The 21,894-nt window shown below is 41.9% G+C and overlaps 1 protein-coding gene across 4 annotated transcripts in view; it reads right to left on the reverse strand.

Annotated features, from left to right (window-relative positions):
- Positions 1-235: 235 nt before the first annotated feature.
- The window catches only part of NEK11 (NIMA related kinase 11), a 240,963-nt gene continuing 219,304 nt past the window's right edge, over positions 236-21,894 (reverse strand). For all 4 annotated transcript variants that reach the window (XM_073900204.1, XM_073900190.1, XM_025882286.2 and 1 more), the window contains one exon: positions 236-1,089. In XM_073900204.1, coding sequence (XP_073756305.1) covers positions 983-1,089 — 107 coding nt within the window. In that variant the 3' untranslated portion in view covers positions 236-982. The remainder of the gene's footprint in view (positions 1,090-21,894) is intronic.

The following is a 21,894-nucleotide window of genomic DNA, read 5'->3' on the forward strand; positions in this document are numbered from 1 at the left end:
GTAAATAAGCAGTAAATAAGCTAAAAGATGGGGGTAATCTCTCCTCTCCTCGTCGAAAAGATCCAATGACAGAAGGCCCTTAAAGCCATAAGTGCTGTCACATAATAGGCACCCCAAAAATCAAATGTTAGCTGCTCTCGGTAATAATAATTACACAGACGCATTACATTCATCAACATACTTCTAGATAAGAAAACGATAAAATAGGTGATTTATTTTGTAATCATGTGAAATATCTTTATTAAGAATAAAAGTCTTCAATACTCCGAGAATGAGCTTGGAGAATCAATCACAGAAGAGAATTGCTTTTTAGATTTTTAGTCCAGGTCCATATATCTATATATGCACATCTTGCTTGTTAAGCAGGCAAGGGCAAAAGTGGACCCAAAACAGGTCACCTGAGACAAACATTTGTGACTCCCGGTCAGCAGCTCAGTGTGTCAGAAGCCAGTGTTCAGCGACGTAAGTGGGGAGCAGGCTGACCATAGAGCACGGGGACTCGAGGCAGGCAAGCACCGAGCCTGTCCTCCAAGTGGAAATGGTCAAGGGTAGATGGAATCTTCCAAGCCGTCGGGGGGGGGGGGGGGGGGTCCAACCCTGTGGAAGCACCAAGGGCACACTTGCGGGAATGCTTTTCAGGAAGCCACACTTGGTCCACAAGCTTTCCTCAGAGTATAGAACAAACACTGACTGGCCCACGACTCAGAGTAGAGGCAGACAGGTTTACTACTCTCTAAAGGACTCACTCCTCTTGACAAGGAACTGATAATAAAGATGGTAGCCCTGGCATTGTACCCATTTCCCATAATAAAGTCCAGCTTATGTGTTGAATGGGTTTGTCCCCTTGGACTTGCTTGTTTTTACAATTGTTGGTGAGGGTTCTGGAGTGTGGGCCCTTTACCCACTGTGATCAGCAACTGTTCCTCAAAGTACAGGAGCTGGTCTACTTCAAAACAGTCACCGGCACGAGGCACCACTTTTTCTAGAGCTGCCCGGATCTCAGCTTCACTGGCCTTCCGGCGCCTTGCTCTCTTGAGGTAGTTGTAGACCTTCTCAAATACTTCTGCTCCCAGCTTCTGCACGGCTGACCTGTCACCCAAGTTAGGAGAGACAAAGAGGAGTTTTACACATTCGAGTCATCTGCAAGAAATGTCTCTTTAGATCACTAATTACACAACGTACTTTTGAGATTTGGGGAGAAAAGGAAAAAATAAGACACGATGGTTCTACCTTGAACACTCAACGGTATTCAACAAATACTTCCTGAATGTCTATTATGCGCCAGGGGCCTTCTAGGAACTGGGAACACAGCATTAAACAAGTTAGGTAAATTCCTGCCTTCCTAGAGCTTACCTTCTAGGGGAGAGAATAAACAGATAACTTAAAAAATACATAGACAATAAAATGTCAGGCAGCGCCATGTGCAATGAAGAACAACAAAGCAGGGGGAGAGAGGGAGAGAGAGAGCCACTCCCGAGAGGAGGTGTCCTCTGGGCAGAGACCCACATGAAGTGAGGCCAACACTAGGGGGAGAGAATGGGGGCCCTGAGGCTAAAACACCTTGGAGAAATACTGAGATGGCTAGTGTGGCTGGAGTCGGGAAGAGGAGAGTGGGATATGGAGTCAGAAATAATATTAATGAGAAAAATAAAATAACAAGGAAGAAGAGGCAAAGGAAGGGGACGCACTTAACCTTTACAACAGCTCTGTGAAGGAGGCATTTTTAAATTCCCTTGCTGCAGCCACAACAATGGCCATACCTGGTGGGTTTATGTTGCCTGTATTTTCCTTTACCTCCAGCGAGGGTCAGAAATGAAAGGCCTACGTGTAAAACTAGGCCCGGGGCACGTTTTGTTTGGTCAGCACTATGCTTTACTTTTTTTTCTTTTTTTGATTGATTGATCGATTGACTTCAGAGAAGGGCAGAAGGAAAGGGAGAGAGAAACTTAAGCAGACTCCCCGCTGAGCACACAGCCTGACGTGGGACTCGACTCCACGACCCTGAGATCACCACCTGCACCAAAACCAAGAGCCGGACCCCTAACTGACTGCGCCACCCAGGCTCCCCAGGGTATTGCTTTCTTGAGCATTTTCCTGTGGAAGTCTAGGCACGGCCCCCCCCCCCCCCCCCCCCCCCGCCCCCTTCATATCTTTACCGCGTCCGTCTTTCAGAGCACGCTGCTTCTCGGATTTCACCTGCCAGCCTGCCCCAGGGGCATTCGAGTTTTGTGAATTTCATTCTCCAGTTCAAAACTATCATTTTTATTGCTCCATACTGCTCCACTGAATTTATGTGCCGACATTTACCGAGTCATTCCTCCACCTAACATTTAGCGTTTTCCGCTGTAACACTGAGCCAACGTCCTCAGGAACACAGCTTTTTCATCCAGAGGAATATTTTCTGGCATCAAATTTCAATGAGTGAGGCGAATTACGTGAGTGTGTTCCCTCTGTGAAAACTCATATGTGCATTTGTGATTTCTGCATTTTTCTGTATAAATGTTAAGTGGAATTAAAAGATTTTAAAAAGTGAGAATGGAATTATTGGGTCAAAATGCATAAACATTTTTAGGCCTTTAACCTTAAGAAATGCTTCTTTAGTCTTCGTTTCAGGGGATTTGGTGAAAAGAAAAAACAGATTTTTTTGTTTTTCGTTTTGTTTTTTCAGAATTTTTAAAGCATTACTGCTAGACGATGCTCATGGCCATGTTGACAATAACACAGAAGGCATTAATCACAGGCTCTAATTCATTTTATAAGCTTTTACTGTTCAGTACTATTCAACATTGCAAACTCTAGAACACAAGCATCCAGGTTAGGTATTGTGGCAGACAAAAAGAGGAGTAAGTGATTTATCTTGCTCTAGTTTAGAGGCTAGAAGTCATAATGTTACGATATATACATTTTAAATTTTAACTCACTTTTTAAGGGTACTTTAGAGCTTACAAAATCCTTTTACATTCATTATCTCAAATGATCCTTGTGAACGAGGCAAGTCATTGAACGTTTATCTCTATTTGACGGATGAGAATAAGCAGGTTGACTTTCGCAAACTCACACAGCTAGTGGCTGTTGGAGCCTAAACTCAAACACAGGTCCTGTGCTGGGGAGCTCGGCAGCCCCAGGGCCCCAGGCTGTTCAGCTTCAGCAGATTTCCCACCTTCTGCCTGGAGATTATCAGGACCTATCCCAGGACACCTCACATCCCTAGTCACCCCCAGTTACCCCCAGAAACCCAAGCTTTCCTTCTGCTGACATTTAGCAAACACTGTCACTGCCCCCATTCACAGATGACTTCAGTAACCTTCATGCTCTCTTTTTCCCACACCCTACTCCTATCACCATTATCCTGGCGTCAGTATTCTTGGTCTCTCTGACTTTGGACTGTCTCATATCCAAGATCATTTTCTTTGCCCTCCTCAGTACACACTCCCATGATCATACCCTTGACCTCCTCAGCACCAATGACCACACCTCCTCTAGAATCGATATCAAGCCTTCCGCTCTACAACCATAACCTTTATACTCTTCCACCGGACTGACTCCCGCTATTCTTCTACTTCGTGGTACCTGCAATCCTTCGGCCTATCACCATGATGACAGTCACCCCTTTGTGTCTTCACGTCCCCATGTCCCACTTTTCCTCAGTTACAGTTCATGGTTATTATTATAATTACAATCTTGCAGATACCCTTGACTCTTTCACTCCCCTCTTCCTGTGTCAAATTCCTCTGGCAAAGCTGTAATGGTTAAACCTGGACATCCATTTATTTATGCCTGTACCTGAACAAAAAGAACATTCCAGGAGAAGAACATCCAATTCTGCCAACAGGTCTCATTTGAATAACTAATGGCCACAGTTCCCGAAACGGCGCTCAGCACTGCCCATGGTCCTCCTATAGTTCTCTGGTATGCTTCTTTTCCACTGCTCAAAGTAACTATTTCACACCTTCTTCTTTATTTGTTATTCTCAAACTTGCTAAGCCCCACCCTCCTTCTCAGCTGATGACTTTACCTAATATCTCATTGAGAAATAAAAACAAACATGTAGAAATTACCTCCTCTAAGTGCCCAACTACCCCACCTACTTGGCCTTCCCTCCATCCCTAGTGAAGGGACCATCCGTGCACCCATGAAAGACCATCCTCTCTCTCCCTGAGTGCTCTGGATCTCAGCCTCTGTCACCAACTCGGTGACCTCCCCACCTGCAGCCACTTCTACGTCTCCTGGAGCATACACATCGGAAGAGAATATGCCCTAGTGCGCTCTTTTAAACAAGAAGCTACTTGTGACCTCCACATTCCCTCGGTTCACCTCTTTCCCCATCTATCACTTGGCCCTCCATCGCTGGCAAAGCTTCTTGAAAGAGTCACGTGTGGCTGGTGTTTCCACTTTCTGACTGCACACTCTCCCCCTTCAATCCACTCCTCCTGGGTCTTGGTCCTCATTCCTTCCGCAAACTCCTCTTGCAATGACGTTCATGTGGCTATTTCCTCGGGTCTCTGTACATGTCTTACTTGACACTCAACAGCGGGCTACTCTCTCCTTCAAACCCTTCCTTCTGTTGCTTTTGGTGATACCACCTTCACCAGGAGCTTTTTCCCATTACACTCTCTGCTTCTCTTTAGCCTCTTCGGCTGACTCTTCTTCCTCCTCATTTCAGCCTCTACATTTTAGAGTCTTTAATACCATTTGTAGGCTGAGGACTTCCTGTATGCCCACCTTCCTGTCCTTCATCTGGAGCTCCAGGCTTGAGTCAACTACCCACTAGATATCACCAACCGGCTATCTAAAGGGTGTCCCACTCAACCTCAATATGGTGGAAAAAAAGAACTCTTAATTATAAATAAATACAAAGTGCTATGAAGGTTGAGAAAATCAAACACCCCATCGAGGAAGAGGAGGCACAGTCTCACTTGGGCCATAATAGCCGGAGGGAAGCCAGGTGGCAGCCAATAGTGGGAGCACTGGGAAATCAGTGAGTCAGTTTGGCAGGTGAGAAGGGCACGTGAAAAAGAGGGTGCGAACCAGATGAACATAATGTTAAAGAAACTTTGGAATCCCGGCACATGGCTGGCTCAGTGGGTTAAGCGTCAGACTCTTGATTTTGGCTCAGGTCATGCTCTCAGGTCATGGGATCCAGCCCCACACTGGGCTCCGAGCTCAGCAGGGAGTCTGCTGGAGACTCTCTCTCTCTGCCTCCGCCCTTCCCCCGACATGTGCACAGGCACTATCTCAAAAGAAAGAAAGAAAGAAAGAAAGAAAGAAAGAAACTTGGAATCTGACTAGTAATAGCACCCATTGATGTGAAAGAAGCCCTAAAATGTCCCCTGAAGCCATAATAACTAACAGTTTTTGAGCCTTTATGTGCCAGGCTCTATTCTGAGCATCTCCTCATATCATCCCATTAAATCCTATGGATATGATACTGTTATTTCCATTCTACAGATGAGGAAACTGAGATATAAGGGGGGTTAAATAACTTGCCCATTGCCACACAATTTTGAAGTGCTGGAGCTGGGACATGAATTCCAGTAGTTTCAATCCAGGACTCACTTTTCATCACTATGGATTCAGACACTGGAGTTGAATCTTGGCTCTACCTGTCACTGGCCATGTGATCTTGGGCCAGTTACTTAACTTCTCTGAGCCTTGAATTTTCATATTGATGTGAAGATTACACACAAACACACACGTGCGCACACATGCACACACACATGTATCTTAGCACAGTACCTGTCACCTACCAGGTGCTTATTTGCTATTGTTTTATTGTTGGTTTCCAGATGCTGGACTATATACCAGAGTCCTATTTCAGTTTAACTGCAAGCTTCAAGCAGTTTTGTAGTTCTACCTCTGATTAAGGCACTATTTGAAATAGTTTTATCTTCTCTGAGTGAATTTGAAAAAAAAAAAAAAAGACACAAGAAAGCCAGCGGCAGAGTAGAAGGAAAAAAAAGTAATTTTGTAGAAATAATCATGAAAACCTATTTTAGCAGCAAGCATTAAGAGAACACATAGATTACTCTTCAGGCATAGTTTAAGGAAAGCTTGAAGACGACTTTACAGAATATAAGAAATCCCTGAACATTAAATATGTATGTGCCACTGTGGGAATAGAACGGTACAACGTATTTCCTCTTTAATACCATGGTCTTAGAAATCATTTAGTGTTAACAAGCATCGGGAATCTTTATTAAGGATAATTTGTACCCCTTCTCTCCATGTAGTATTTCAAATGGCTGTCTCTGAACCTGGTGGGCAAAGACAGAACAGATTTCTCTACAGAGGCAGTCAATGCTCAGGTGACATATGGCACTCCCAGATGGGACATGTGACTTTCAGGCCCCTTTTTGTAAATGGTGCTTGCCTTCTGCTCCATCCTCCCTGGCAGCAGAATCTTGAGTGTAGCTGTTGGTTGGAGACTGTTCAAGCTAACCTTTCCTGTAAGGATTATTTTGTTTGTGACCTAAACACCCTCCATTGTTCATAACCACAATAAATGTAGATGGGTAAATACTGACTAAAAAACAAAATCCAGCTTGTTTACAAGAGATACACTTAAAACACAGGGCATTGAAAGTTTGAGAGTAAACAAATTTTAAAAAGATATAGCGGACAAATATCCAAACAAAGCTGGAAACAGCTGTACTAACATGAGACAAAAAAGATTTTAAGAAAAACAGCATTATTACAATAAAGATTGCCACTTGATAATGAAAACAGTTCAACTCACCAGGAAGAAATAAAAATTCTAAACTAGTATGCCTCTAATAAAGTAGAATCAAAATACATAAAGCGCTATGGGGAGAAATTGACAGAAATGTCCCCATAGCGTAGGATTTCAATACACCTTGCTCAGTTTTGGATAGGTTAAGCAGTTGGAAAATTAGTAGCGACATAGAAAATCTGAATATACTTAAATAAGCTAAACTTAAGAAACATATATAGGACCCTCTCCCTCCCTGACAATTAGAGAACCCTCATTCTTTCTAGACTTTCATAACATTTACAAAAGCTAACCATATACTAGACAGCAACTCAAGCCTCAACACATTTCAAATAATTGATTTTCAACAAAATATAGTTATTTGATTACAATACAATTGATAGAAATCTGTAACAAAGATATGGATTAAATAGTACCATGTTTGTAAATTTATTTATTATAAATAAATTATGGGTCAATGAAAAAATCAGGCATGCTATAAACAAACTCATTTGAAGCCAAAATAAAAGTGATAGGTACTCTAACATTGTAATATTTCAGTGTACATTTATTCTGACACTCGGAAAACATGCAGTAATCTTTCTGCAAAGATGCATCTGAGTATTTTAGAAATCATAAAATAGAAAATTTTATTTAAGGGGACTCTTGCTGTTATCTAAGAGTTGAGAAGATAGGGGAGTGCTCCTTATGCAGTTCACATTAAGGAAGAGGTTATAAGTTTGCTTTTTCTACAGGAGGGAATGGAAGGAGAGATGGGGGGGACAGGAACCACCCCTTTAGGTAGGTGGGTAGGTCAAGTAAAAAGAACTTACATTTTCAAATGAAAAGAAGTATATTTTCATTCTTTTTCATCTATTTCTTCCTATGCTCAATATCTTTTATCAATTTTATTCTCGTGTTCAAAGTCCTTTAAGTATTTAAGGGATCCTAAAGATCATCTTAGTCCAGACGCCTCATTTACAGGCCAGTGCTCTTAGGGCTGGATCACCGCCAACATGTGTTTGGCTGATTCCCCAGCTAAAAAATTCCATTAAACCACAAGAGAGTACTTTCTCTCCTGACTATTTCCTCCAAACTCAATCTCTTAGCCTCCAAATTCCTTTACTGACTTTCTCTCATGTTTACTTTTAACTTGCAAACAATATATTTTATCACATCTATTTACCCATCAATATTGACAGCTCCCTGTGCCCTCTAATTATCTATCTCTCTTAGGGGCTCTGAAGAAGATGTCAAACAAAACTGTCCTCACGTTTTTGTTTTTGTTTTTTCTTTTAAGTTTATTTATTTTTTAGTAATCTGTACACCCTATGTTGGGCTTGAATTCATAACCCCAAGATCAAGGGTCACACACTCTATGGACCAAGCCAGCCAGGACCCCCTGTCCTCATGTTTTAAATATTATTTTAATTTTGCAACAATCTCACACAGGAAAGTTACAAATGTAATACTAAGACCTCTTTTTCTCCCTGAGTCTTCTGAGAATAAGTTGCTAACCTAATTCCCTTCCCTTCCATACCTGGTGTATATTTTCTACAAATGAAGACACTCTTTTACATAACCACAGAATGGCCATCAAGATCAGGAAATTAACACTGACACATTATTATGTCATCTCATACTCTAATCCATTCAAGTTCCCCAATTGTCTAATAACTCCCCTGATAATAAAAAAGATCCAGGTCAAAATAATCATGTGTTATATTTAGTTGTTGTGTCTCTTTAGTCTCCCTCAATGACCTTGACCCTTTCCAAGGTTTGAAGCAAGTTGTTTTGTAGACTGTCCCTCAATTTGTGTTGTCCTTGCTATGGGAGTTACCACCTCCCACCATCTAGCTATCTCTCCTTTTGTGTATTAGCTGAAAGACAGGAGTAGAGCCTTCCTTTATTTTGGGACATTATGAGAGAGCTCTAGCTACACCAGTTCTCGAAGTTCCTCCCTTCTCTTGGATCTAAAAGATGCCCTGGTAGTAGCAGTATCTTGTTGTTTTCAGGTGCCTAGTTCCTGACTCTTCCCTACAGCTTTGTTCCCTATATACTGTAAGAAATAGGGGGTCCTCCTAAGGAAAGGAAGCAGCTTTTGAGTTAAGTTTCCAGAGGCTCAAGAAAGAATGCCCTGAGCATGCTACTCACTTGTATCTCCACTTGAACAACAGGTAGAACTCATGCCCAGTTGAATTTCTGCGCTTCCTCCCAAAATATGCTAATGCTGCCGCCGTCCCCATTTCTGTCCACGTCAGCTTGTGGACAAAAACCTTTGAGTCATCCCGATTCCTCTCTTTCTCTCTTACTCCGATAGTCCAGTGTCTCCCGTAACCAGACCAGTTCGTAAATTCTATCAGCTCCATTTTCAGACTGTATGCAGGATGCAGACTTCCGTCATCCCCACCACTACCGCCCTGGTCCAAGCCACAACACTCTCTCACCTGATTACTACAGTGGCTTCTCAGTTGGTCTTCCCCTCCTACCCTCACTCCCCTATAGTCTATTATCAATTCAGCAGCCAAAGTAAGTCAGATCCTTTCACTCCCCTGCTCAAAACCCTGTCTTGGTCTCCCCATCTCACTCAGAGTGAAGTCAATGTCCTTCCACTGTCCTAAAATATCCTGAACCACCTTCCCCCTGTGCTTTCCAAATGCATCTCCTCCCTCCCTCCTTTCCTGTTACACTGGCCCCTTGCTCTTCCTTGAATAACCTTGGCACACTCCACCCCACGGCCTTTGCACCTGCTGTTCCCTCTGATGAGAATACTCTTTCTCCAGATAGCCCTCGCTCTCTCCTTCATCTCCTCCAGGTCTGTGCCCTCATGTGATCTTTTCAGAGAGACCTACCCAGACTACCCTCTTTAAAACTGTACCTTTTAGCCCCATTCTGCCCTGCCTATTCTCTTTCCCTGTTTTGTATTGTCTTAGCACTTGATACTCTCTAGCACACACTGTTCTTCCATAGTATTTTATGATCTGTCAGTCACCCCACTACAGAATACAGGGTCCATAGGGCGTGGATTGTTTTCACCTTTCTTGGGCCACTGATCCCATTACCTAGAACAGTGCCTGGCATATAGTAAGTACACAATAAATACACAATGGATGCATGAATAGATGCTTGGAAAGCCAAATAGAAAGGAATATGGTGATATCATACAATTTTATTTAAAAATATATGCATCTCCTAGGGTTTATTCTAAGAATTAGCACATAGTGAAAACCGTGACCTAATTTTGCAAAGATAAGATCACTTTTGTGATTTTTAGTTGTTTTTCAAAATAAATCTCCAATTAGGTGCAGCTTTCAGTATTATTATATTTTCATCCCGATTTCAAATGGATTGGCTTTATGGGGCCTATTGGATCATCATTGGATAAAAATGACTTCATATTTCTGAGTTGGAAGACATCAGCCTTACTTTAAAAAAAAAACCTGTGTGGAGAGGCCTGTGCTTCACGCTTGACACATGGGGCCACGTGGAAAGCAAGAGAAATCTGCGCACAGCTGCTGAAAGCCCTCGGAGAAGGAGAAGAGCTCCAGAGGCCCTCAGCCCATCGGAGGCAGGGCACAGCCCGGACAGTGCTGTTCAACAGAGGTCACCGTCTGCCAGGCGAGTTAAATAAGGCAGAGAGCAGCAGGTGAGGGGATGTCAGCCTCCTGCTCCGAACAACATTCTAGCTGAACAGCAGGAAATGGTTAACACGTTCCCCCCCTCCCGGAAAAACAACAAGTAATTTCTCTTTGGGGAGAGAGAAGAGGAAAGAGTTTCCACCAGCTTTGATAGGTCATCAAGGTTAAAAGCTCCTTCATCCCTATCCCTTTAGATGAGCCAACAGGAAAGCGTCTTGTCTTCCCCTTTCCTTGGAGCTTATTTGCCTTGCAGACGGTTTCTCTGCCCAGCAGAAGCTCCCCAGTAATGGCTACATTTATATTCTTATTTTCGGATTAATTAACCACTTGAGGAGTAAAAACTAAAGGCAAAGGACTCTGCCCTCAGGTCTGCTCCCTAATGAGGCCGGAAGCCTTGGGGACAGAGCACCTTTCTTAGTCAGCTTGGCAGCCAGCGTGGTCCTGGCCCCAAACTGCACTAAGTTGTTCAGTCAGCACATTTTTAATGAGCACCTAGTACAGGCCAAGTGCTGGGAATGCCGCCAGAAGCTTGTGACCTCATAGAACTCAGATTTTAGTGGGAAGAGAGCAGACAGTAAACATAAACAGGGTAATTTCAGATTTTATTCAATGCTACAAATAAAATGAAACGGCAATGGAAGAGAGAGTGGGCTGTCCAGAAGAGGGTTGGGACGCCTGGCAAGGGCAGCGGCAGAAGAGATGTTTGGTACCAGTCCTTTTTTGCCCTGACTTGTGGACGAGCGCCCCCCTCTTCTTGATCAGCCGTTACACAGCGGAAACATTTGTGGGGGTGCGGCAAGAGTATCAGTGGAGGCCCACACATGTTTAAATGATTGAAAGTTATGAACCGAGCCAACAAACTGTTAAATAAGATATGATCTACCTCAGGACGCCTGGGTGGCTCAGCCAGTGAAGCGTCTGCTTCCAGCTTAGGTCATGATCCCAGGGTCCTGGGATCGAGCCCTGTGTCAGGCTCCCTGCTCTGCGGGGAGTCTGCTTCTCCCTCTGCCTCTGTCCCTCCCCACACTCGTGCTCTTTCTCTCTTTCTCTCAAATGAATAAATAAAATCTTAAAAAAAGATATGATCTACCTCTTACTTTGACAAATTAACTTTATAAAGACCTGGAAGGCCAGGTTTGCATTCAGTATTCTCAGATTCCTCAGAGTTCTGCATCAGAATAGGGCAGGGCTGGGTGAGCCAGCCCCTGGATCTTTATCCCTGGATGTGGGCCTGTCCCCTTCTCTTCTAGCCTGGCTGTTTCCCACCCTGGGGGGGCGGGGCGGGGGCTATTACCCACACACTTGATACCTCAGCCCCTATGTCCAAGATTCACCCACGCATTCTGCAAATAGCTTCCCTGTGGTCCCCCTCAGGATTAGGGGTGGGCGAACTGGCAGCCCAGACCACCCATGGCGGGAGAGACCTGAGGCAGAGGCCCACAGACTCTGGAAATGGGTTTGGGGCCCTCTGGGGAAAGAACGACAAGGCCTCAGGTAACCAGGGCATGGTCTAGAAGAGGAGACACAGGCTCTGAGGATGCAGGCCCCTTGGAGTCGTTGCTTCATGGGGCCAGGTGCGGCTGGAGGTTGACCAAAGGGGCATCCTTTGTAGCACAGGCCCAGCATCCCCCTTTGGGCTGAGGCTAGGAGGTACTGGAGGAGGGAAGCTACTTCGCTGATGTATTTAAGAAAGACCTCTCCGGGGGGTGGGAGTAGGAATGACATTTGAATGAAGACTTAAAAGGTAAAGAGGAGCCATCCCTGCCAGGATGTGGGAAAGCAGCACTCCCAACTGAGGGAGGAGGGCGTGACCAGGCACTGGAAGCCCTGTAAGGAAGAAGACTGAGGTGGCTGGGGCCTAACTTGGAGGAAGAGAGGACAGGAGACGAAAGCAGATGGTTAGGAAGGAGCAGGGACCTGGAAGGCTGAGGTCAGGAGTCCTTGATCCTGGATGCAAAGAGAAGCCACTGGTCCCTTATAATGGCATCAACATGGATATTTTATAACAAGAAAACACAACCCAGAGAGGGATAGAATGATTTAAAAACCAGAACCTGGAATTTTTGAAAAGCCCTGTAAGGTACCAAGGAATTCATCTAATCGAACACGTTCATTGTATAGACAAATGGGAAAGAACATTGTGCTAAGGACAGTGGATCTTATCCTGGGCCCCCACTGGGATGGCCATATATATGAAATAAATATAGAATAAGTAAGTCCCCTTGCTTTTCCTTCTATTCACTAAGCCCCCCTCCACAATGCACCGTGAAATGCTGGCCACTTGATTAAGTCCTTCCTAGCTGAATCACAACTGTGTTTCCCTTGATCAATTCAAACCACATTTTTTATTTTTCAAAAGTCATTTTCACCCCAGTCTTGCTGAAGTAGAAGCAAAGATCTGAAAATAAATTTCTTATTCAAACACAATAAGAATAATTGGATTTGCAAAGGAAAATGAAGAGAAATCACAGAAGAAAAGCAATTAGAGCCTTAATATGTTTGGAAGAATTTGTCAGGGCAAGGATGTGAGAAACTATGAGTTTCCTGGGAGATTCCAAAAGCTGCCTGTCATTTGCTGAGATTCCCCAAGCGTTCCCTCCTTGACCAAACTTTAGTCAGTCCTCACTCTTGATACCTAACCAAGTTCCTATTAGTAACTTTCCATCCACTGACTCCCCTCCCGCTGCCCACTGCTCATAAATCTCCTGCTCCTGTGGTATTCAGAGCTGAGTTCGAGCTCTCTCCCTTACTGCAACAGTCTTTTTTTTTTTTTTTAAAGATTTTATTTATTTATTTGAGAGAAAGAGCACTAGCGGGGGCGGGGGGCGGGTAGAAGGAGAGGGAGAAGAAGACTCCCCACTGAGCAGGGAGCCCTACGCGGGTGGGGCTTGATCCCAGGACCCTGAGATCATGACCTGAGCCAAAGGTAGATGCTTAACCGACTGAGCCCCCTGTTGCACCAGTCTTGAAAAATCTTCCTTGCCTGTTTAATTCTGTTGGGTGCAATTTTTCTTGGACACAGTTACCTCTCAATGCCAAACTGTCACTGGGTCTCTCGCTACAAACTGTCCGAATTTGGAAGGGCTACGTCTTGGTTAACCTGAGACCATCTCAGTGCATGCCTGACATAGGAGTATCACCACCAGCAGCTCCCATTCCACTGTCACAAGTGTCCTGGTTTGGACAATAACTTACACGGTTACCCACACACGGGGTGAAATTTACCAGCTAAACTGTCATCGAGGCCCCCAGTGACAACAGGACATGCTGGACTTTATACATGGTGCCACAGCAATTCCAATGAACAAGAGAGCAGACTCATGAAATGGAACACTCGTTTCTAGTCCTGACCCCTAAGGCATTGTTACATTAGATTTGTATCATTTTATGTCCAAATCAAAATGTTTCTCCATAAATAAAAAATGATGATTTTCATTATTTTGTCTCTCACACATGTCCATACGTTGCCTTTATTATATGTCTCCTTTGAGGTCTACAGAGGGGTCTTATCGCAGCACACTTCCTAGGAGAGTGACGTGCATTCCAGAGCAAGGGGGGCGGGGGGGGGGAGGAGACCTAGAGAGAGACCAGGAAGGCCAATGTGGTGCAGGCCTTAGGAAAAATAACTGAGACTGGGGGATCAATACCTCATTCTCCGGTGAATTGCATTAAAAGACTGAAATGAGTTTCAAAACAGTAATCGAAGCTGAAAGCTGCTTTTGACAGGTTGGGACAAATGAAAATTGAGCGGGGCTTTCACATGCTGTGGGGAGCAGGCGGGACAGGCAGGAACCCCCTAAAGCCTTTCACTTGGAAACACTGGGTTTCTTAATTGTCTCCTGTCTTGAAACCAAAGGAGAAGATCCCTCATTAAGGTGAGGTTTGCCGAGTGGTTTTGAAAAATGACGTTTTTAGCTACTTCCACTTGTCTGAAAGTATCTGCAAGAAGCCCTTATCCTGCAGAGCTTCCCCAAGTCCCGTGGGATGGGACAGAAACGCAAACTCAAACTTGGCAGGATCTCAAGCATGGGCCTTTAGGCAAAGGCAAGGTAGGGAGCAGAGGGGGAAGGGTTGGACCAGATAATCTCCAAATTAGGCGATCTCCATCCTACCAGGAAAGTCTGCCTCCAAGGACTCTCAGCATGGGTTTGTTAATCCCATTTTACAGGTAGGAAGAGTTGAATGAAAGAGCAAGGTTACTGAAAGGTAACTGAGCCTCCTGACTTCAGTGCTCATTATGCAATCAGAACTGATGAGACTGTTGATTTAAAAGACAAGGAACAAAGGCCATCAGAAGGATGCTCCACTGAAACCTTGTCATTCAAAACATGGTCCTGCCTGCAGCATCACATTGAAGGGCAGCTGGTTAGAAATGCAGGATCTCAGATCCCACCCCAGACCTGCTCTACCAGAATCTACATTTAACAAGACCCTGAATGGGTCCAAAACCTTTGGCATGCAGCAGAAGTGGTTCTAAGAGGGAAGTTTATGGCAATACAGGCCTACCTCAAGAAGCAAGAAAAATCTCAAATAAACAACCTAACCTTACACCTAGAAGAGCTAGAAAAAGAACAAACAAAACCCAAAACCAGCAGAAGGAAGGAAATAATAAAGATTAGAGAAGAATAAATGATATGAAACTAAACAACAACAACAGTAGAACAGATTAATGAAGCCAGGAGCTGGTTCCTTGAAAAGATCAACAAAATTGATTACAGGCCAATATCAACAAAATAATAGCAAACCAAATGCAGCAACACATTAAAAAAACCACTCACCATGATCAAGTAGGGTTTATTCCTGGGATGTAACCATGGTTCAATATATGCAAATCAATCAACAGGATACATCACATCAATAAGAGAAAGGATAAAAACCATCTGATCATTTCAATAGGTGCAGAAGAAGCATTTGACAAAGCACAACAACCATTCATGATAAAAAGCCTCAACAAAGTAGGGTTAGAAGAAACATATTTCAACATAATAAAGGCCATGTACGAAAAACCCACAGTTAACATCATATTCAATGATGAAAAACAGAGTTTTTCCCCTAAGGTCAAGAACAAGACAAGGATGTCCACTCTCAGCACTTTTATTCAACATAGTACTGGAAGTACTAGCCACAGCAATCAGACAACAAAAGGAAATAAAAAGCTTCCAAATTGGTAAGAAAGAAGTAAAACTTTCACTATTTGCAGAAGATATGATATTATATATAGAAAACCCTAAAGTTCATATATATATAAACTATATATAAAATTATATATATATAAAGTCAATATATATATTATATATGTATATAATCAATATACAGAAATCTGTTGAATTTCTATACACTAATAATGAAGGAGCAAAGAGAAATTAAGGAAACAACCCCATTTACAATTGCACCAAAACTAATAAGATACCTAGAAATAAGCCTAACCAAAGAAGTCAAAGACCTGTATTCTGAAAACTATAAAACACTGATGGAAGAAATTGAAGACAATACAAAGAAATGGAAAGATATTCCATGCTCATGGGCTGGAAGAACAAATACTGTTAAAATGTCCATCTATCCAAAGCTATCTACAGATTTAATGCAATTCCTATCAAAATACCAACAGCATTTTCCACAGAACTAGAATAAACAATCCTAAAGTTTGTATGGAACCACAAAGACCCTGAATGGCCAAAGCAATCTTGAAAAAGAAAATCAATGCTGGAGGCATCACAATTCCAGACTTCAAGTTACATTACAAAGCTGTAGAAATCAAAAAATATGGTACTGACACAAACACATAGATCAATAGAACAGAATAGAAAGCACAGAAATAAAGCCACAGTTACATGGTCAGTTAATCTTCAATAAAGAAGGAAAGAATATACAATGGAAAAAAGTCTTTTCAACAAATGGTGTTGGGAAAATTGGACAGCAACATGCAGAAGAATGAAGCTGGACCACTTTCTTACACCACACACAAAAATAAACTCAAAATGGATCAAGGACCTAAATGTGAGACCTAAAATCATAAAAATTCTGGAAGAGAGCACAAGCAGTAATTTTTCTGATAATGGCCAAAGCAACATTTATTCTAGGTATGTCTCCTGAGGCAAGGGAAATAAAAGAAAAATAAACTATTGGGAGTACATCGAAATAAGAAACTTCTGCCCAGTGAAGGAAACAACTGACAAAACTAAAAGGCAACCTACAAAATGGGAGAAGATATTTGCAAACAACATACCCAATAAAGGGTCAGTGTCCAAAATATATAAAGAACTTATACAACTCAACACCCAAAAAACAAAAATTCAATTAAAAAATGGGCAGAAGACATGAACAGACATTTCTCTAAAGAATACATACAGATGGCCAATAGACACATGAAAAGATGCTCAACATCACTCATCATCAGGGAAATGCAAATCAAAACTACAGTGAGATATCACCTTACACCTGTCAGAATGGCTACAATCAAAACCCCAAGAGGGGCACCTGGGTGGCTCAGTCAGTTAAGCATTACACTCTTGATTTCAGCTCAGGTCATGATCTGAGGATTGTGGGATCAAGCACCATGCCAGGCTCCATGCTGAGTGTGGAGCCTGCTTAAGATTTTCTCTCTCTCCTTCTTCCTCTGCCCCCAACCCCTCCTCACGAACACGCTCTCTCTCTCTCTCTCTCTGTAAAACACACACACACACACACACACACACACACACACACCCAAAAAAAAACAGGTGTTGGTGAGGATGTAGAGAAAGGGGAACCCTCTTACACTGTTGGTGGGAATGCAAACTGGTGTAGCCACTCTGGAAAACAGTATGGAGGTTCTTCAAAACATTGAAAATAGAACTACCCTATGATCTAGTAATTACACTACTGGGTATTTACCCCAAAATACAAAAACACTAATTTGAAGGGATACATGCACCCCTATGTTTATTGCAGCATTATTTACAATAGCCAAATTATGGAAGCAGCTCAAGTATCTATCGATAGATGAATGGAGAAAGAAGATGTGGTATATATACACACACACACACACACACACACACACACACACAATGGAATATTATTCAGCCATAAAAAGAATGAAATTTTGCCATTTGTAACACCATGAATGGATCTGGAGGGTATAATGCTAAGCAAAATAAGCCAGTCAGAGAAAGACAAATACCATACGACTTCACTCGTACCTGGAATTTAAGAAACAAACAAACAAAAAGGATCAAAGGAAAAAAGAAAGAAAGAGACAAACCAAGAAACAGACTTTTTAAAAAATGTTTTAAGTAATCTCTACATCCAACATGGTGCTCAAACTCATGGGCCTGTGATCAAGAGTCACGTGCTCTTCTGACTAAGCCAGGTGCCCCAAGAAACAGACTCTTAATGATAGAGAACAAGGGGCGCCTGGGTGGCTCAGTCATTAAGCATCTGCCTTCAACTCAGGTCATGATCCCAGGGTCCTGGGATCGAGCCCTGCATCGGGATCCCTGCTCTGCGGGAAGCCTGCTTCTCCCTCTCCCACTCCCCCTGCTTGTGTTCTCTCTCTCTCAAATAAATAAATAATCTTAAAAAAATAAATAAAATGTGAAGTTTATTGCTATTATAAAAAAAATTATAGAGAACAAACTGGTGGTTACCAGAGGGGGGTGGGGGAATGGATGAAATAGGTGATGAGGATTAAAGGGTACATTTATCATGGTGAAGAGAAAGGAAGAAAGAAAGAAAAAGGAAGAAAGAAAAGAAAGAAAGAAAGAAAGAAAGAAAGAAAGAAAGAAAGAAAGAAAGAAAGAAAGAAAGAAAGAAAGAAAGAAAGAAAGAAAGAAAGAAAGGAGGGAGGGAGGGAGGGAGGGAGGGAGGAAGGAAGATAGATCACAGTTCCTTCACATATTCATTCACATTAGCCAAAGTCAAGAATTTCTAAGGACCAGTTTACACACTTAATAAAGAAAAGCAGTTCCTGAACCAAACAAAAACAAAGCCCAACAAACAAACAAATAAACAAGCCAAAAACAAGACCCCAAGTGATTCGTATGCACTTCAGAGTTTAAGAAACCCTGGCTGGAGCTCTGAATCACACTTTGAATAGCAAGACTCCAAAAAGCATTTAAAGCTAAGACTTTGCTTTTGACAGAGAATTCTGATGCCTTTATGCAGTCAGGCCAGCTTACCAAGCTCTGAGGCATCATTTCACATACCAGCACCCTCTACAGAATTACGAAATTTATTTTTTTACAATATGAGTTTAAATCTGATAAGAGTAATAGAAAAGAGACCTCCATCAATTTCAGGCTAAAGCGCTCTTTCTCTCTTTCCTCTCTTCTTTTACCTTCTCCCTAGATATCTGATGCACAGCTTTGCATTGGTGATAATCTTGGATTCATAACACACTCTCAGCATCATGTTTGTTTTAAGAGGAGGACACCAGCCTTGCTCAGGTTGGAGATGATGAATTTGTTTGATAGGTTGCTGGGTTTGCTTGCCCATATTTGTTCCTAACTCCTGATTCTGCATCAGCTAGAAGTCTCTTTTTAATAAGCAGAAAATCTTTTTCCCTTCATTTCAGGAAATATTGTATTTTGATTTTATCTTACTGATGATTTGACTGGGAGGTGACAACCAAGCATAAACCCATGTTAATAATTTTTCTCTTCTTTGTTTCTGGGCCAGAAATTGCAGAAATCACTTCGTGTGAAAAGAAGTTTCAATTAAAGGGGCACCTGGGTGGCTCAGTCGTTAAATGTCTGCCTTCCGCTTGGGTCATGATCCCGGGGTCCTGGGATTCAGCCCCGCATCGGGCTCCCTCCTCAGTGGGAAGCCTGCTTCTCCCTCTTCGCTCCCCCTGCTTGTGTTCCCTCTCTCGCTGTGTCTCTCTATCAAATAAATAAAACCTTTAAAAAAAAAGTTTCAATGAGGTCTAATATATGGGTAGTCTGAGGATACATGTGGGAAGAAACAGGAAGAATTAAATTGCAAGTTTTAGTCGAACCATATGACATTGCCATTCTCACAGGTTAAATAACAGTGAAATACTGGCAATTTCATTTAATCAACCTAATTAGCATATTTCAATTTAGAATTTCTTGCCCTAAGGAATATTAAGAGAGTGGTAAGTGCTATTTGTGGAGGCTGGATTGTTCCATTTCCTTGGAGAGTTTTTTTGAAGGTTGGGGCATATGCTCTGAAGGCTAGATAATCATTTCTCTATTCTAAGCAGCCAGAGAGAAATGGGGAGGTAGAAGGTCAGGTTTGGTTATGGATTCAGGATGATAATATATATCCTTGAAGGAGGCTTATCACCTTCTGAATCTGTGAAATACATAAATGGTGCCAGACATTGACACCACAAACTAGGGTGAGTTTCTTGTTTACTTCCTTGTTACAGTCAGGTACAGTTAATACTTGAACTCTGATCAGAGCAAGAAAAGATTTTTTTCCTTATTACTAACTAAGTCCACTCTTTAGTTGGAATGTGGGAGAGGAAGAGTCAAAGGGAAGTATAAGAATCTAGTCCCGGGGTGCCTGGGTGGCTTAGTCGTTAAGTGTCTGCCTTCGGCTCAGGTCATGATCCCAGGATCCTGGGATCGAGACCTGCGTCGGGCTCCCTGCTCAGTGGGAAGCCTGCTTCTCCCTCTCCCACTCCCCCTGCTTGTGTTCCCTCTCTTGCTGTCTTTCTCTCTGTCAAACAAATAAAAAATTTAAAAAAAAAGAATCTAGTCCCTATCTTGGTTAATTGTAACAATTATACCATAGTCATGCTGTGTTCCATGGTACTCTAGCATATTCCATGATAGCCTGAACCACATCAGCGTGTAATTAAGTGTTTCAGTGTGCTGACCCAGGATCACACTTTAAGTAGCAAGGTAGGAACCATGTATTATTGGTAATGGTGTGTGTAGTGCTCTTAAGAGAACTTGGCATACAGTAGGCATTAATAGCTCTTTTATCTCAAATTTTAAAATTTGTTGAATAAATGATGACTTTAAATAACCAATCACATTACCAAAAATTGAAGATACTACATTAAAAATCTTTGTGAATCGGGGCCCCTGGGTGGCTCAGTTGGTTAAGAGTCCGACTCTTGATTTCAGCTCAGGTCATGATCTCAGGGTCATGGGATCGAGCCCTGAGTCTAGCTCCTCATTCAGTGGGGAGTCTGCTAGAGATTCTCTCTCCCTCCCACTCCCTTGTTCTCTCTCTCTCTAAATAAATAAATCTTTTAAATGAATGAATGAATAAATAAATAAATAAAATCATTGTGGATCACAGAAAACAATTTGGCAATAAATATCAAGGTCACATTCTATGAACCATTTATTAATTATAATAAAAGTCATATCCCAGGAACCAGTAATTACAAGACATTTATCTTAGGAAAGATAAATTGCTTGAAATGTTTGAAAACATCACATTAGATAAAAAAAAAATTTATGTCAATAATATGTATGAGTTGAAAAAACTGAAAACAACCTAAAAACTCAAGAATAAGACATTATAGAGAAATTAATGATTTTTTTAAGAATATTTAATATTTAATAACCTTGGAAAATGCTCAAGAAAGGTGAGGGAGAAAAACCATGACACCATTACCCTGCTCTCTTTTTTTAACCTACCATGACATCACAAAAATGTCCCAAGTTATTCAAAATTCTGCCAAAATAGTATTTATAATGGCTGTAGAATATTCCATTGGATATCAATAGAGTAAGTTTTAAGTATTTTATGAACATACACACACACACACACTAAAAAATAACACGCAGATGGGATCATTCATCCCTATTGTTCTGCACCTTTTCTCAGTGAATAATATAATCTGGAGAGGTCATCACATAAGCACACAGAGATCTTCCTTAATTCTTTTTATCCTCAATGCCAAGAGAGTATTCCACTGCAGAGATATATGTTGATTTTTCAGAATAGCTCTTATTGATACCTTTAGGCTATTTAGAGCTTTTTTGCTATTAAAACCCTGCAACAGATACTTTCCATATACATTTTTGTGCATCATACAAGTATTTCTGTAGGATAAATTCTGAAATTGCTAGATCAAAGAATGTCCATTTAAAAAATTTGAATAGACATCGCCAAATCGCCCTCCAAATTATTGCACCAATTAACATTGCCTTCAACAGTACATGGAAGTAACTATTTCATTTTAAAATGGAAACAGTGAAAGGATACAGGTGATGCTTGGACAACACAGGTTTGAACGGGTTTATGTAGGTCCACTTATACGCAGATATTTTACAGTACAGTACTGCAAATGTATTCTCTGTTCCTTGTGATTTTTTAAAAAATTTTATTTAAATTCAATTAGCCAACATATATTCCATCAGTAGTTTTTGGTGTAGTGTTCAATGATTCATTAGTTGTGTATAACACCCAGTACTCATCCTTGTGATTTCCTTAATAACATTTTCTTTTCTCTAGCTTACTGTCTTGTAAGAATACAGTATAGAATACTTACAGCAAACATAACATATGTTAATCGACTGTTGATGTTATTGGTAAGGTTTCCCATGAACAGTAGTTAACTTCTGGGGAGTCAACAGTTATATG

Source organism: Callorhinus ursinus, unplaced genomic scaffold (genome assembly GCF_003265705.2).
Source record: "Callorhinus ursinus isolate GAN/ISIS: 27379988/994484 unplaced genomic scaffold, GSC_fseal_2.0 scaffold1, whole genome shotgun sequence".
Lineage (NCBI taxonomy): Eukaryota > Metazoa > Chordata > Mammalia > Carnivora > Otariidae > Callorhinus > Callorhinus ursinus.